At 42.6% G+C, this 16,133-nt stretch overlaps 2 protein-coding genes across 6 annotated transcripts; both read right to left on the bottom strand.

Annotated features, from left to right (window-relative positions):
- Window positions 1-2,944: 2,944 nt before the first annotated feature.
- LOC116232111 (hepatitis A virus cellular receptor 2 homolog) lies at window positions 2,945-12,133 on the bottom strand. 5 transcript variants are annotated; one of them, XM_031598217.2, is made up of 9 exons: window positions 11,656-12,133; window positions 9,290-9,381; window positions 7,863-8,207; window positions 7,229-7,279; window positions 5,324-5,400; window positions 5,007-5,063; window positions 4,132-4,246; window positions 3,599-3,638; window positions 2,945-3,197 (listed from the first exon to the last, which is right to left on the bottom strand). In XM_031598217.2, exons 2-9 carry the CDS (start codon window positions 9,336-9,338, stop codon window positions 3,104-3,106), a joined length of 828 nt encoding a protein of 275 aa, XP_031454077.2. In that variant the 5' UTR covers window positions 9,339-9,381; window positions 11,656-12,133; the 3' UTR covers window positions 2,945-3,103. The 5 variants fall into 5 exon arrangements, with proteins under 5 accessions (XP_031454077.2, XP_031454076.2, XP_031454079.2 ...); XM_031598216.2 differs by lacking the exon at window positions 11,656-12,133 and having other exon boundaries at window positions 9,290-9,646; XM_031598219.2 differs by lacking the exons at window positions 7,229-7,279; window positions 11,656-12,133 and having other exon boundaries at window positions 9,290-9,647.
- A 106-nt stretch (window positions 12,134-12,239) lies between these two features.
- On the bottom strand, window positions 12,240-13,912 carry MED7 (mediator complex subunit 7). Its single transcript, XM_031598221.2, has 2 exons — window positions 13,777-13,912; window positions 12,240-13,387 (listed from the first exon to the last, which is right to left on the bottom strand). Exons 1-2 carry the CDS (start codon window positions 13,852-13,854, stop codon window positions 12,677-12,679), a joined length of 789 nt encoding a protein of 262 aa, XP_031454081.1. The 5' UTR covers window positions 13,855-13,912; the 3' UTR covers window positions 12,240-12,676.
- Window positions 13,913-16,133: the final 2,221 nt, after the last annotated feature.

The following is a 16,133-nucleotide window of genomic DNA, read 5'->3' as shown; positions in this document are numbered from 1 at the left end:
ATTCCTTGAAAAGATAACAAATCAGAAGACATCTTTACACCTCTACACAAGTATTACTTTGAATCCCATCAGTAGTTCTAATTCCCTCTACTTAAACAAAAGCATATGTTAGAACCAAAAATAGTTTGAGGAAGGCCAAAAGGAATGGTGAAAAAAAATGGAAGAGCTTCCACAGTTGGGATAAGTGAATGGTCCACATCAAGTCAGCCTGGAGAAGAGATACATGTCTACAGAATCTTGAGTGGCACAGGAAGGTTGGAGAGGGGTTAACTTTTCAATACCATCCCCACTCCCACATAGCATCAGAGAATGATTCCTATGTTTGCAGACCTGTTCACGTCCTCATCCATCACACCACCATGTTATTCATGGCAAGAAGTAGATCCCCAGTAGACTAGATTGCAGCTAAGCCAGAATGCCTTGCTTCTTTCACCAGCAGCTGGCCATCCAATGCTGCAATAGACAGCTCAGCAGCAGATTCAAGGAGCATGAAGCTCAAAGAACTCTTCTGATTTTATTCTGAAGGGGTGCTTCAGTGTAGCATAACAGCAACAGTAGAAATAGACACAACAATAGTATCCTATTGTCAATATTAAAAGACACTTCAGCCAGCCATCAGTAAAATACCTAACTGACAGTATTCTACCAGATACAATTCATACAGTGCCAAGTACGAGCAGCTCCAGCTGTTCTGTGAACATCTGATGAAACCTAACGTGTCCAGTATCCCAGATACTTTTCCTCTACAGCAGGTCCTAGTTCCTCCTTCCTCTCCTATCACTCACCATCACACAGTGACCATGAGCCAATGCTCAGCTAATGCCAATGCAAGGAGCAGCTGAATCCCACCTGGAACATGAATTTGGCTCTTTAGCCAGCTACCAATTTCAATGAAGTTTCTCAATTCAGGATTAGCCAGCCTGATCTAAACAACTAGGGAAGGAAGAGAGAAGCATGGCATCATTCAGCTTTGCTTCCTTACCAAGACTGGGCATTGAAAAAGGCCTTCCAGAATCTATCAGGTTCAAGTATGCTGGGAAGAACCAAAAAAACGTGCCTTGCTTTCTGTATCTATACTGCTATCTAGTGGCTTCTTGCAGGCAGAAAAGGAAAGGCAGAGTGCTCTGCAGCTTGTTAGCTCAGTAAGCTGCCAGCTGTGTGCAGCTGGAAAACCTCTTAATGGGTGAATAGGCTCAAATGCCACCTGTGCAACTCTGGGGATTGTTTTCAAATACCTATTCTAAGATGCACTGACATGAGCGGACATTATGTTGCATGAAAACTCTCTGATACAAAAATTAGTCTCAACTTGTAATACCAAGGAAAAAAGCCCTAATGGGCAAGCACCTCTCATTATCAGCAGCCCTCAGACTCCCTAAAAGCACAAATGGTTGGAATCAGATGGTTTTGGAAACCCCTCACTTCTTGTCTGAATCCCTGTAAATATTATTCATTTGACAAAAGCTGCAGGAAGCAGAAATTGCTGAAGATGTTTTCTGAGCTCTGGTTCAGAGATCAGGTCAGACTTCCTCCAGCTCTGGCTATGGGCCTGTCAGCCCAGTGACCTGTCAGCCAACCAGACAGAAAGCAATGTCTACAGAGGGGCCACTGATGCTAGTTTAGTAATTATTGCTAATAGTCAAACAAATCAATACAATCTTAAACTAACAGAACCATTCTAGTCTCAGTATCTTCTTATGCAAGGCAGCAGATGACATGAAGAAAGCAAATGGCAGAGCTGGTTGCCAATTGAGGACAGGAGGTATAACTGCTCCACTGACCTCAGCTCCCCATAACAGCACAACCAGACCATGACAAAGTGTCTCAGCTGTTAACATAACACCTACTGACTCTATTATTGTTCCTTTATGCCCCAATGGTTGACGTAGCTTTGTTCTGTGCACGGCTCCTTTGAAAATAATCTTAACGACAACATTAGCTCTAAGTCTGCTGTCCTTTATGGCAGCAGTGTGTGCTTTAGGTATTGCACACTGCTGCGTGGGCTGAGCTGCAGGGTGTGATTTGCACCCAGTAATACTTGGTGAGAGCTGGTCGCTCTCCCGCCTGAAAGAGCAGAAAACTACAGAGTAGTTCTGTTTACCTGGTTGCTTTAGAGACCTGGAAAGGAAATTTTCCACCATGAGGACATCTCAGGGCATACAAGGGCCCAATGAGAAAACCAATAAGAAAGTGACGCATTTTGCAGAGGAAAATGCACTTAGTCACACTTCTCTGAAAGCAAGGTGTGAGTATTCCATAAGCTCCAACAATACCCCCATGAGGGGGTGAGCACCAGCAGCCCCTCCAGCTTTAACCATGGGTGGGCAGGAATTCGCACACTGCACAACTGAGCTGTTATCCAGAATGGGCATGCCCAGCTTCAAGAAAAAATTAATGAAAGATATTTTGACATATGATTACTACCAAGGTTTTCCATCTGTTATCTGTGCCAAAGCAGCTATGAGGTTGCTCCCCCCCTCAGATGACTGGGTTTTTTTAGCTAGTAGATATAATACACAACAGAGACAAATTTTAAGATTGTGGGTGGTTTTCCTTTTGTGATTGAATAGTCATCCTGCCACTTCCCTTTTTCTGAAAGTAAGAGAGAATCTGAAGCAGACTGTATCATTGAACGGCTTAGGTTGGAGGGGGACTTTAAAGTCCACCCAATCCCATCCCCCTCACCAGCTCAGGCTGCCCAGGACCCTATCCCACCTGGCTCTGAGCATCTCCAGGGATGGGGCACTCACAGCTCTGGGTGTGATGGCCTCACCCCTCTCTGAGTAGATAATTTCTTCCTAACATCTCACCTAAATCTCCCCTCTTTTAGTTTAAAACTGTTCCCCCTTGTCTGTGGTAACTTTCCTTATGGTTAGATAAATGGAATCTGGAAATTTCCATTCAAGCCAGCAGGGTTTCTGTTTCTGGAACAAGCTGATAAAAGTTTTTAATTAGAATTGTAGCTTTTATTTGCTTTATTAGAATGATATGAGTGATGCTTTAGCAGTCCAGGCACACTTAGCTGCAGAGCAGAGGGAGCAGCTAAGATTTTGGAAAATATTTAAAGTCCCAGAGATGACAAAGGAAAGCATGCATACAGTCTTTAGTGTATTGTGTAAATGTTTTCCTCTGCGTGGATCTCAACTTCCAGGGCACTTTGGTTCCCAGCACGTTCTTGTCTCCAAAATGCAACAGAGCTGCACACATGAGTAAAAACAAGGCTGTTAAACAACAGACAATAGAAACACAAAAGAGCAGACAGTTAAATGAACCAGCTCACTGGAAAAATTGTAAAATATGCAAAAACACTTATTTAAACACAACTGATAATGAATCATTTTTCCATTTATGAGACAACCCACACTTGAAGTTTGCCTACTCCCTAATGCACTGAATTGGCAGTTAGACTCATTTTTTGTTTATTAACTAAGGATGAGTAGCAGGATTTATTAATTTCTTTTGCAGTGTTTCTTATTAATTTGAGATTTAAAAAAATCAAATTAGAGTATGTACAGTCAGCATGCATCTAGCAGGAATCACAGCAACTCCTTCTGGGACTATTTTGTCCTATTAGCTGAAGCAGAAATAGAATACTTACCTTGCAAACTTACTCAGTTTCTTCATATTGCGTAAATATCCTAAGGATGATCCAGAATGAAAATAAAGAAAAATAATAAACATTGTTCTTTAAATCATCCTGAGTAAGTAAAGTTACAGGTTTAGCCAAAAAAAAAAAAAAAAAAAAAAGGTGCAGGAAACAAAATTAGGGAACTTTAAGCAGAGGTTTGCAGTATAGAAAATCCCCATAAGTTCCATGAAGTTAAATTCACGTGGTTTCGTCTGACCAACAGCATTTAAGGAGAAAGTCTGCAACATGAAAAACATTGGGTATAGTGACATGAAACCAGGGCCTCCTTCCTTATCATTGGGAAAGTCAGGGACTACAGGGGCAGTGCCCACGAGGAAAGGAGCAGCGCAGGGGATGTGGGTTTGTACCACGTCTCCTCACCAGCCCCAGGTAAGGTGGACATAAGCTCACTGTCATGGCACAGGAGACATGTGGCAAAGTCACAGCTGTGATGTGATGTACCCAACTCACACTTGAATAACCACCTCTGAGAAGTTACTTACGTCTACCCAGGAACAGACCCAAAACAAGGATGAGCAGAAATCCTACACACAATCCAGTTCTGAGGTAAACATTCTTTTCTGAATACTGCTGACTATGAGTTGATATGGACGAATTCTGTCAAACACAAAACAAATTAGTGTCAGTGGAACTCAAAGCATAAATCCCATGCAGGAGCCAGAGAATATCTGTGCATTTTGTAAACCTGCAATTAAAATGCACTTGAGGGCAAGAGCCCAACTTGAGATACTAGTTTCAAGAATTCACAACACTTGTGTGAACCCTGCTGTTAAATGTTTTATTTCTTAACACTGTCAAAGAACCTTAAGTTATGACCAGTCCCATTTGTTCCTGGTTCCTTTCAGCCCAAGGAAGAAGCTTAACATTTAATACTGTTTGGTGAATATCTTTATTTAATCATAAGATTAAATATCTCCTGCTGTTTTCCTTCTGCCTCCCTTTTTGTCAGCTTACTCAGTAGTTATTTGGAGCTTCATCCCAGGATGTGAATATGCCTTCACCTTTCAGCACAACTTCTGGAAGCCAGCCAATAGATATCCAACCACTCCCTAAGAGCTGGGAAGATGCTGAAAGGCAGTACAGTCCCTGACTTTCTGCACGTGCAGCAATATGAATGCCCACATACATACTACCTTGCAGTACAATAACATCAGGGCTTCCCAAATGGTAGCTTGGCTGTTTTGTCTTCCTGACAAAAATTAAGATGATGCTACTGCCCGTTAACACACAGCATGAGCTGGAGGACTCAGCAGGGCAGATAGGGCTGTGAGCTTGAACCCCATACACACGCATGGCAAGTAGATCCCTGTGCTGTCATGTGGTCCATTTTTGACCCTTCCCCATGTCCTGCCGGTACCTGCAGGCTTGAGGTTACTTCTGGGTAGTCTGAGGTGCTTGAGTAGGAACCAGAGGCCTGAAAGGCAATACAGATGTTGCTAAAGGTCTTCCCTCTTTAGTAGGAAGGAAACAGTTTTTGCAAGCAAAGCACTTTGTTTTCTCCCTTTCATAATGACCCCATAAGCACTCTTTTGTAAGCATTAAATGTGCAGACTGGAAAAAAATATCTGTTATCTCCCAATCAAAACAAAATGCTGTAATTTAACTGCAGGAATGACCCAGTAACTTCCGATGTCTAAGCACATCATCTTAGTATAGCACAACAGCGATGCTTACAGTCTCAGGAGTTTCTGTTTCAGAAGCTGGTGGCCACGTTCTGACAGTAAAGGACGCTTCACTGGCACTCCGAGGAGCTGAGCAAAAGCATGACAAACCAAGATATCACTTGCACAGAAAAACATTCTGCTTGGACAAAAAATGTATGCTACTGACCTGAGACCATTGAACCTAAGTACCTCTGTCTGGAGTCTTTGCTGTGTATATTATAACGATGTTGTGCCATCCAAAGGCATTGCAAAATTCCTCCAGTGCCCTTTTCAGAGCTTTGAAATCCTTCCAGGAAACACCTGCTATTATCCCAACACAGAGCCTAGAAAGATGGAGTTACCAAGTTGGGCTCTGGATCCATATCTTAGATCAGAGGAGGCAGTGGATGTAAAACTAGATTATTTGATGAAAATTGATAAACACCAGCTCAGGGCCTTGGAAGATGAATTGGTGTAGAGTTGCAGACAGCAAGCGGCACTTTTGAAGTCCCAGATCACAGCTATAAAATAAACAGCCGACTGTGTGATACATTTGCATAGGGCATGCAGCGGATTTTGAGGTAATTTCCCAGAGCAGTTTCCAATATTTAAAATAGAGCTACAAACTGCTATGTTATCCGCATCATCCGTCATAGTTTCTCTGTGTGCTGTCAGATGATACAAAACCCTCCTGAAAACAAAATCTTCTATTCACATTATGACAATCCCAGGTGGCTCCTTTCCTGTTATAAATGGTTAACCCTCTGCCATAAGCTGCATTTTGAAGAGTGAGGATCATCTGCTTCACTGTCCTCTTTTTCAAGGCAGATGCTGGAACATCCCTACATCAGAGGAACACAGCCACCCATCTTTTCAAGTGTCCCCATGCAGAAATTAACTCGTATTCTCAAAGCACAAAAAATTGCTCCCCAGCAGCTAAGGAGGATGTCACATGGTTAAGAAAACCCATGAGAGCTGAGATTGGAAGCCATATCATTTGCAACAAGAATAGAAATGGTTTGAGAACATTCTCACTTCTTCTTCTAAGAAGGAAATGCAAGTGTTGTAACATTTTAGTGTTGCTCAACTGGTAACATTTGAGATTGAGGGATAGATACAAATAGCACCCCTGATTTTTGTTTCAAAATCCTGCCATTAAGCTGTCATTAACTACGAACTCTGCTGTGTGTACTGGATATTAATGTTGTCTTTTTCTGATTAAAAAAAAAGAAGCAGAGTGGGTATATGACAGATGTCTATAGACACACATAGCAGAACAACGCTGAGTAAGGAATGGATATTCCAACACAATGAGCCTCACTTGAGACTATGCATATACTCCAGGGGATGCGGGCAACCTCTGAGACACAGGTAACAGCAGGGTAAAAGAATACATACAATACAGTCTGTTGTATCATAACATTTCTGCTGTTTCTATATTCCTCCTCAATTTTCTGCAGTTGACAGCTAATGGAGATGGGATCCTGAACCAGATATACATTTGAGCCCAACCAACGGTTGTTTGTTACATTACCTTAAGCAACAAGTGCTTTGATTAAAGAGTGAGCACACACACAGATCCTACAACCTTGCGTTTTATTGTTCACGGGATGCACTTTCGGATGACAAGGTGAGACTTAATACCACAGAGAAAACACATCCTGAAACAGCCACAAGGAAAACAACACTTGTAGCACCAATGAAGCATCTAGTTAATCCCAACACCTGGGAGCAACATACATGTTCCTTCTGCTAAGCCTTCTATACAGTGTGAGGTATAATTTACAGGCCAAGTTCAGATTTCAGGTCCTATGGTATGTTCAGTAAATTTTAGCCAAGATACTTCTATCACCTGTCATTTTGTTTCTTTTTTAAGATGTCCAGTTTCAATGCAGCTAATATATGCTATTGCCATTAATACTTGGAAAAAAGTTACCTGAGGTTGGTGGAGAGGTGTGAGTGAGAGGGCTTGCAGTAGAGACCCTAGCTGGTGTTAGAGAAACAAACAACATGCATTATAATTAATGTCCATTCCTGTAGTGAAAAAAAAGAAAATCTTTCTATAAAAGTGTGCTCAAACCAGACACACACCTGTGAGACAATTGTTCCCTATATTATCATGGGTTTTTTTTTACAAGTAGAGATGAACTGAAATCAAAAGAAAAGTTTCCTTAAAGAAAAACTGCCCATGCTATTTGTGTGTATCCCTGGGTTTTACCCTGAAACGCAGCAGCAGAAGATGAAGCACTGTCTTTGTGATAAAGCTGCATATACGGCACTTCCGATACCATACAGTGCCCTCATTCTTCATTTCTATAAATAGTGCTTCCAAGGAAACTCAGTAGCACTGCATACCATTAAACAAAGCACCACTGCCTTCGTTGTTCTCATTTTTATTGTTATTACTGCAGTGATTACAACATTCTCAAAGGCAGATTAGCTTTAACCCAACTAACGGCAGGTTTGCCAGATGCTAAAGACTGATTCTATGGATGATGATGACAGAAATCACTTCCTCCACAAGCTTCAAACTCCAGACTGAGCAGAAGAGTCACTGTAACAGCACTCACCTCTCTCAACCACCACCTGGAGGTTGGTTGTCTTATCGTTGAACCACCCCGGGATCTCCACACGGCAGCAATACGTCCCACTGTCTGTTTCCTGGGCATTCAGGATGGTGAGGGACACGTTGCCCTTCAGCAAGTCCCCTTTCAGGGCATACTTTGCATGGTACCCCTCTGTCACCTTCCTCCCATCTGTCCAGATAATGGGGTAAGAACATTTGGAAGGGGGACAGGCATCACGGCCCCAGCACATTGAGGTGATGTCATGTTCTGTCTTAACTGTGTAAAAGCAGGGCACAGTGATATTCTGGCCAACCTCTCCCTTCACCAGCAGTCCTGACACTGTAGGGCCTGTGGACAGAAACACAAACATTAAAAGGTCGTGCGTAGCAGGCAAAAAGGTGAAGAGAGAATGGAGTTCGGACCTGCACAGCTCTGTGGCTTCTCTTCAGCCACATCCAGGTCAATAGGTCTTTGTTTTTCCCTTAGCTTAGATTTAATCCAAACCAGGCATGGGAGAACAGAAAGGCATCATTTTTTCATCAAAACTATAGTGGGAAACCCTTCCTCACTTTCAATAAAAAGCCACTGAAAGGCAGTTTTCATTAGCATTACAGCTGTGCATTTCCTTTTTTCTTTCACTAGGAAAGGATTTGGGCAGTGCCTATCAGAAGAGATCTTCCAGAGCTTTCCTAAAAACTTCTATATCTTCCTTTTTTCCCTAGCTTAAAATCCCCCCTCATTCTTCCCAAGCTTCCATCTCATTCAGTTCCCACAGCACCGGATCAAAAGTGAAAAGATGTTGATCTACCCACATTAACATTTCAGGGATAGAATTCACTGTGGCAAGGATGGAAGTAGGAAACAGTCTAGCAACTAATCATCTCTAATCAAAGTCCCTGGATATCACTGGCAAGGGCATATGACTTCATTGCCATTGTTCCTTGGGAAAAGGCAGTCCTGCCCAATTTCATCTCAGCCATTTTTCTCCTAAACTACGCTATAATAATTATAAATAAGTCTTACGCAAAGATTTTGCCACAATAGCATACTAGGAACTAATCTCTGACAATAGTGCATTTTATTTAATACAAAAAGGAAACTCTAAATGAATCTCATCATAAAAGGCTTTAGGAAAAAAAAAAAAAAAAAACTAGGAGAAAAATATCTGTAATCTCTTTTTTGTCTGTTGAAGATATCCTACCAAATGTTTAATGTCCATCTGCCTGTATTAATAGCTCTGTTTTAAAAGGGAGAGACGATCATCAGAATACTCTGATAAAGTTTTACTGAATATGCAAAACAGCAGTTTCTGTGCAATGCAACCACTCTTACCATCATAATGCAAAATCTCTCTGCAACCCCCAGAAGCACCGATGCATGTTACCTCCCTTCCATCCACTTCCAGCTGTTTTTCACACCCATTGAGTTACCTGTAAGCCAGATCAGAAGGATCCAGTCCAGGAAGAAATGAGAAGACATTGTGGCCGAGGATGAGGAACACTCTTATTCACTCTTTGTGAACCTACATTCAAAATAAACTATCGTTTTCATAAACTGCTGGTTTTACTTCTCAGTACTAGCACGTCAGCTTCAAACAGGATGATGCCCTTTGGTTTGATCAGGATTGCCTTTCCTGTGGTTAGTCTGTTAGTCACTGAAGCTGCTGCTGCTCAGAACGCATGCAGCTGAATGCTTGCTGACTGTGGTTTGACTAAAAGGTTAAAATACTCAGCACTACTTCAGAAATCTACTTCTCTTTTTTTCCCCAGATCTGCTTGATTATAGCAGGTTAAACTGTTAGTACCACCAAGCCGAGTCACCACCAATAATCTATTGCCCCAAGCTGGGTTCCCACACCCTCTTCTTGCCATAGTGCATAGAATTAGGGGGAAGAGATTACATAAGATGTGTAGCAGACTGATAAACAGAAAGCATTCAGCAACATAAGAGGAACTTAGGTATTATTAAACCAGCATTTAATCCTAAATTCTGCTTCGAACATTGCTACTTTAAGCAAATGTGATATCCTTTACAGGCAGGAATACTGGAAGCTTCCCTACCACTTCACAAGTGTAGCCTAAACAGAGCTGCAGCCTCTCATCACTCAGCTCTTCAAAGTTCTGCATGCCTCTGAGCTTTTACCATACCGAGTAACGCACAGCACAGAAGCCATTTGAAAAGCTGGGTGGCAATAGCAGTCATTAGGAGAAATATGTTACTTAAAAAATGGTGTTCCTGGCCACCCTGAGTGAGGACATGGAGTCTTAATATCATTCAGACTAGAACTGCAGCTGTGATCAAATGTGATCCAATGTGATCCATAGCAAATTCATGTTCTCTGCTGAAACAGATAATCTGTCTTTTATACAGACAAATTAAGTTGTAAGGAATGACTTTTTACAACTAATAAATAAATGCAGCCAAGTGGCAGAGCTACACCAGCAACATATCGGCTGGAAAAGGATGGAAGAGGGAGAAAGGGCAGCCTCTGTGTGCAGATTTAGGACTGGACAAGAACACACTTCCTCTCTGCTACTCCTGTTTCTGGGGAGACAGGACGCTGTAGGCAGCTTTTACAGATGTTGTTCTGACCATTAACAGCAGTATCCCTGGACTGCCCTGCAACAACAGTGTATAACTTTGTTTTTCCTCCCTCTGAATGATCAAAACTTCCCCTTTTTGCCCACAGACAACACACTTGCCTTCCCTGTTTCAAACAACTTATCCCCGAGCTTACTTGATGTAACAACGGAACCTGCTCGTTGTTGTTTTAAAGCAGCATTTTGTTCAGTCTTCTTGACATCTAACATTAACTTTATCCTACTGAGTTTTGTAAGGCATATATAATCCAATATATTTCATACATTAACATTTCACAGGAGTACAATACTTCAAGTATCATCATCACATCCAAAAGCAACATCAGAATTTTTCTTTTTTTGAGGTTAAGAAAGACCTCATCATCACGAGTAGTCTCTTCTAATTAGCCAACATTCATAGCCTCACTTTTAAGTCAGTGAGTCATATTCTACACAATCTGAAATGCAGCTCCCCTGCATGGCATACATCATCCACTGCCTTCACTGCAGCTACAGTTGAGTGGCTGGGTTTTTGTAATCAAAAGCAAGGTTTTAATAGGAGAAAAGAGAACCATCGTTGTATTGATGTGACAAAAAAGAGTTACCATTTTGGCTGAAGAAAAGCTCAGAAAGTACCACAATCTCCTGCAGGTACTTATCTCACAGTTTGCTTCTAAGACAAACCCCAAAGAATAGAGAGAAAATTATTTCTGAAACTTCTTAGAAAGTGAAAGCAGTCTTAAGATTTTAAATGACTCGATCCCCAATTACTTCAATGTGTTCACCAAAAGAAGTTAATTACAATTATTAGTTACTGCTAGAATCCAGCCTGAAGTTGAAAGTACAGCACCTGGGCCTTCAACTTTATTAAAAACATAAAAAATGAAAGAAAAAAAAAATCAACCAAAAAAAGACCTAGGGCATCTATAGCACTTGAATGGCAGTTAGAACATCTGTAGCAAAGTAACTCCCCAGCTCACGATCTCTTATCCACAACACACTAAAACTGTTTCTTCCTATCTTCGACTTGAAGAACATTTGCAAAACAGACATCCAATTAATTCAGTTGACCCACAGTTGTTTTAGTTACTGCAAAACAACTGTTTAGATAGTTCAGGGAGAAGAAAAAAGTGGGAGTTGCACAGAGGTCAAAAGTTTTAACTTCACAAAGTTATTTATAAACATTTCTGAAAAACATGTTCTTTACTAATACTTACATCACACGTACTTGAAATAGCAGATGAGTTCCTGCTGTGAGTCACCCATTTGCTTCAGTTCAACTTTAGCTACAGTGATCTCAATCCCGCCACCCAACAGTTAGGATCTACCTGCTCATTTAAATAAATCTGAATGCCTGAAAACAGCTGAATGATCTAATATATAGTTTGCATAATGAGTGTTAAAAATAGTTTCAGTAAGTTTCCTCATCCACAAAGTTGACCTTTTTTTTTTATTATTTATTTCTAAGGTGCTGTATCTAGTTGGAAAAAATACATGCTGTAGACAGGAGTCTTCTTCATTATCAAATCACTCTTTTCCTCTTGCCATAAGCTTGATCCAACTGCAGTTCTCTTTAAACATGACTGATTTAGCTTCCATTTTACAGCCTTCAGGAGTCTTTCTAACTTGGAAGTTCTCAGTTAGTATAAAAGCTAATTATCCATTTAATCAACTTAGCTGTAGAGACCCCCAACTTCACAGATCTAAACAAGACAAGTTACACCAGAATACATATATAATAAAACAATTCTTAAGATCTCTTCAACACTGTTACATTACTACAAAGTTAGAAAGGAATGGATTTCTCAGACTTAATATTGATTTATTTTTTAATATAGCGTAACTGAAAAGACTCATTTCAAATGTAAACAACTAACATTTATTTGAAATGCAGGAACTGTCAGCTTCAATTTCAGTCAGCTAGATCCCCTGCTTCTACAGCATAAGGCATTTACAAGATGATGCATGTCCCAGAAAGCTGCAAGTGACAAAATAACGTTCTACCAAAAAGCTAACTTTAACAGCATCCACACAGGACAAAGCATACATTTTTGTTTTTACCAATAAATATACAGCCCATACAAAATATTAAATATCCTCAGCTGCTTAGAAGCTCACACCCACCCCTAGTAGGTGTGAATGTTTCAATTGCTGGTACAACAGAAAAACAAAATATAGTATATACCCTCATAAGCCATTTGGCCTCTCTATTGTAAGCTAACATAATAAATGCTTCCCTCATGTCATTTCATCAATAATGCTACACATAGCTGCATCTTTATCTAAAACCTGATCTCTCTTGCAGCCAGAACGTTCTCTCTGTTTCTCACTCTGTCCAATGCAATTGTTGCCATCATCAGTGTCCATTGGTTCTGTTTTCACTCCCAGTCCTCCCTCTGAATGAGGAAGATCATCAGGCAAGGATGCCAGGCAGTTCTGAATCATCTCCACAACTCTTTCTAAATGCTTCTGAAATCGCTCTGCAGTTTCCAGACGCTGACGTTTCTGCACTTCCATCATGACTCGCAGGGTCTCCCTGGCTTGGTGGGGACGGTACTCATTTATAAGATGATGCACATGAACAAAAAGCAGTTTCAGGTCCTCCAGTTTCTCTTCTCGCTTTATACTCCCTGGACTCCTTATCAAGATATCCAAGAGATCCAAAAAGTTGACCAAGATAGACATGTTAAGTTTCCTTAATTCCTTTTTGTGATCAAACTGCATAGGATGCAGCCGTTCAATACCCTGGCTTTCCAAGGGTCGGATAATTAAGTCATCACACTGGAACTGATTACCAAACATCATGTAGCTGTCTTTCACAGGTGGAGGGGGCTTCGGTGCCAGCCCTTTACGTATGTTTTCATCAGTATATTCTTTTATATATTGCATTGGAGGTGGAGGAAGGGCACTCACTTGCTGAGGTTCACCCATTTTTGCAGATGAAAACACCTAGCAAATACCAAAGAAACGTACATTAAATAACTTATGTGACAACTGTAGCACGTAGAAAGTAGCGTACAGTTAGCTGTGAGAAAACACACTAAACAGGAGATACTTCAGCGTGCATAAAACAGGAAACTCTCCAATAAATCCACGTTAGCTTTCTACTGAAATACACAGTGCTTCCCAAATCAGACCTGCCAGCGAAGAGGCGCAAGAAGAAAGGCCCGGCCCACCGCTACGGCCGGGCTCCGGGAAGGCCCAAAAGCCGCACGGCGGGGCTCGCCAGGCCACTGCTAAAGAGAAACAAAGGCGGAGGCCGCGCTCGGCAGGAGCCCAGCGGCGGCTGGCCAAGGAGCCGGCCCCGCACACAGGGCCCACAGAAAGCACCCCCTCACCTGCCTGCCCGCCGCGCTCCGCTGCAAACGCCAACACCTCACTTCCGGCGAGCAGCTCTTCTTCCTCCTCTCTCCCATTGGCTCGCAGCTCAAACAGGGTGACAGGCACTGATTGGCTCTCCCCAACGCCAGTCAGGAGCTTGCTCCACTCACAGCCAGGGCTCATTCGGAAGGCGGTGCGGCGCGGGGATCGCATCGCAGCGGGGGCGTTGGGGAATGGCGCCCCCTTGCGGCTGGGAGTGGCGCGGCGGAGGTTTCAGCCCGGATCTCAGCCTGGGTCCCAGCACGGGTCATCAGGCGGTGGCGGAGATGGGAGCAGCCCGCCTGGCTTTTGTAGGCGTCAGACCCCCTGCGAGACTTACTTCTGCGTGTTTAGTGTGTAGTATTCCAACTGGAAAGCCAGGACTGCTTTCATAGAAACAGAACATCCCGAGTTGGAAGGGATTCATCGAGTGCAGCTGCTGGCTCTGCACAGAACTACCTAAAAATCAGTCCGTATGTCTGAGAGCGTCATCCAGACTCTTCCTAAACTCTGGTGAGCTCGGTGCCAGACCCTGAGGAGCCTGTCAGTGTGATCCCAATGCTTTAACCACTGAATGATGCAGCGAATATATGTAGAGCTACCATGCAGCAGAAACTTGGGTGTTATTCTGGTCACAAAATGAAAGCATTACCCTGGGAAGTGTTAGCATCCTTTCTATAGCTGAACACACCCAGCCTGGATGCATAAAGTCTGCAACAAACCGCTGGGACTTCTTGTTTTTCTTCCATTTTTGTTTCAGGCAAAGTTCAAGAAAAAAAACTGAGGATTTATGTACTCCACATTGCCATGGGAATCCAGGCTGGCTGGCAGCACTCTGCAGATGGCCACTGATGTGGCAATGGGGCATTTGTGTTCTGATTTCTTTTTTCCTCAGCAGATGGCAGTAAAATCCCTCATCTGGCAAGAGAACCCCTGTCTACGTGCCCTATCATGTGCAGAATTGCTATTTGGGATCATTTGGGGGGGAGGAAATAATGAATACCTAAACAGTTAAATAATACAAATAAAACAAAGGAAGGGATGCCATTCAGAGGGCCTCGAGAGGCTAGAAAGGTGGGCCCGGGTGAACCTGATGAGGTTCAACACAGCAAAGTGCAGAGTTCTGCACTTGGGCCGGAGGAATCCCAGGCATCCCTACAGACTGGAAGGAGCGGTCCTTGAGAGCAGCCCTGTGGAGAAGGACCTGGGGGTCTTGATAGATGAAAAACTTAATATGAGCCAACAGCGTGCCCTTGTGTCTCAGAAGGCAAATGGTATCCTGGGCTCCATCAAAAGAGGGGTGGCCAGCAGGGACAGGGAGGTGATTGTTCCCCTCTACTCTGCTCTTGTGAGGCCCCATCTGGAGTACTGCGTCCAGGTCTGGAGCCCCCAGTACAAGAAAGACAGGGAGCTGTTGGAGAGGGTCCAGAGGAGGGCCACAAAGATGATCAGGGGACTGGAGCACCTCCCCTATGAAGACAGGCTGAAGGAGCTGGGCTTGTTCAGCCTGGAGAAAAGAAGGCTGCAGGGTGACCTCATTGCAGCATTTCAGTACCTAAAGGGAGCCTACAAACAGGAGGGGAATCAACTCTTTGAAAGGGTTGATAACTGCAGGACGAGGGGAAATGGTTTTAAGTTGAGGGAGGGGAGATTTAGGTTGGATGTCAGGGGGAAATTCTTACAGAGAGAGTGGTGAGGTACTGGAACAGCTGCCCAGAGAGGCTGTGGATGCCCCATCCCTGGAGGTGTTCAAGGCCAGATTGGATGGGGCCCTGGGCAGCCTGGTCTAGTATTAAATGAGGATGTTGGTGGCCTTGCATGTGGCAGGGGAATTGGAGGTTCATGATCCTTGAGGTTCCTTCCAACCCTGGCCATTCTGTGATTCTGTGAAACTCTATAGTTGAGGTAGCACTGAAAATGAGTGTAAGCCCCTGGCATCCAAAGAGGCATTACAAGGATTGATGTGCTTTAGCATTGCTGCACAGTATTTACACATTTAAAAACATATTGCTGATGACTTCAGTCCTTAGCTCATTTCTTAATAAAATATCTGTATGTTACTTGGTCTTTATTAAAGGTTTATCCTTATCTTTTCTCTCTAATCACACAGATTGATGCCATCAGCATAGTTAAAGTTTAGTATTTATCCACGTGTATGTAGGTACAGATATAGCCTGTCATATTTTCAAATATAGACTCAAGGATTTCTCTTTTTCATGTAACTAGGCCTCACTTTATGCACATTGTCCAAAGAAGGATATTCTTGCCATTCATTAGTGGCCTACAATTTTGGTTTAGGGAAAAGTGACAATAAATTGATTCGAGCACAGTCTGT

The sequence above is a fragment of the Phasianus colchicus genome, chromosome 15, assembly GCF_987193195.1.
Source record: "Phasianus colchicus chromosome 15, bPhaCol1.hap1.1, whole genome shotgun sequence".
NCBI classification, from domain to species: Eukaryota; Metazoa; Chordata; class Aves; order Galliformes; family Phasianidae; genus Phasianus; species Phasianus colchicus.
Note: the sequence above shows the minus strand (reverse complement) of the source record. Positions and strands in the feature narration are given on the sequence as shown.

Coding starts and splice junctions, on each gene's coding strand:
- MED7 (XM_031598221.2), bottom strand. CDS start 13,854: ATGGGAGAGAGGAGGAAGAAGAGCTGCTCGCCGGAAGTGAGGTGTTGG. Junction 13,388..13,776: donor GGAGCGCGGCGGGCAGGCAG/GTGAGGGGGTGC, acceptor GGTATTTGCTAG/GTGTTTTCATCTGCAAAAAT.
- LOC116232111 (XM_031598217.2), bottom strand. CDS start 9,338: ATGTCTTCTCATTTCTTCCTGGACTGGATCCTTCTGATCTGGCTTACA. Junction 5,064..5,323: donor AAACAGAAACTCCTGAGACT/GTAAGCATCGCT, acceptor ATTGCCTTTCAG/GCCTCTGGTTCCTACTCAAG. Junction 3,639..4,131: donor GGGTCTGTTCCTGGGTAGAC/GTAAGTAACTTC, acceptor GATCATCCTTAG/GATATTTACGCAATATGAAG.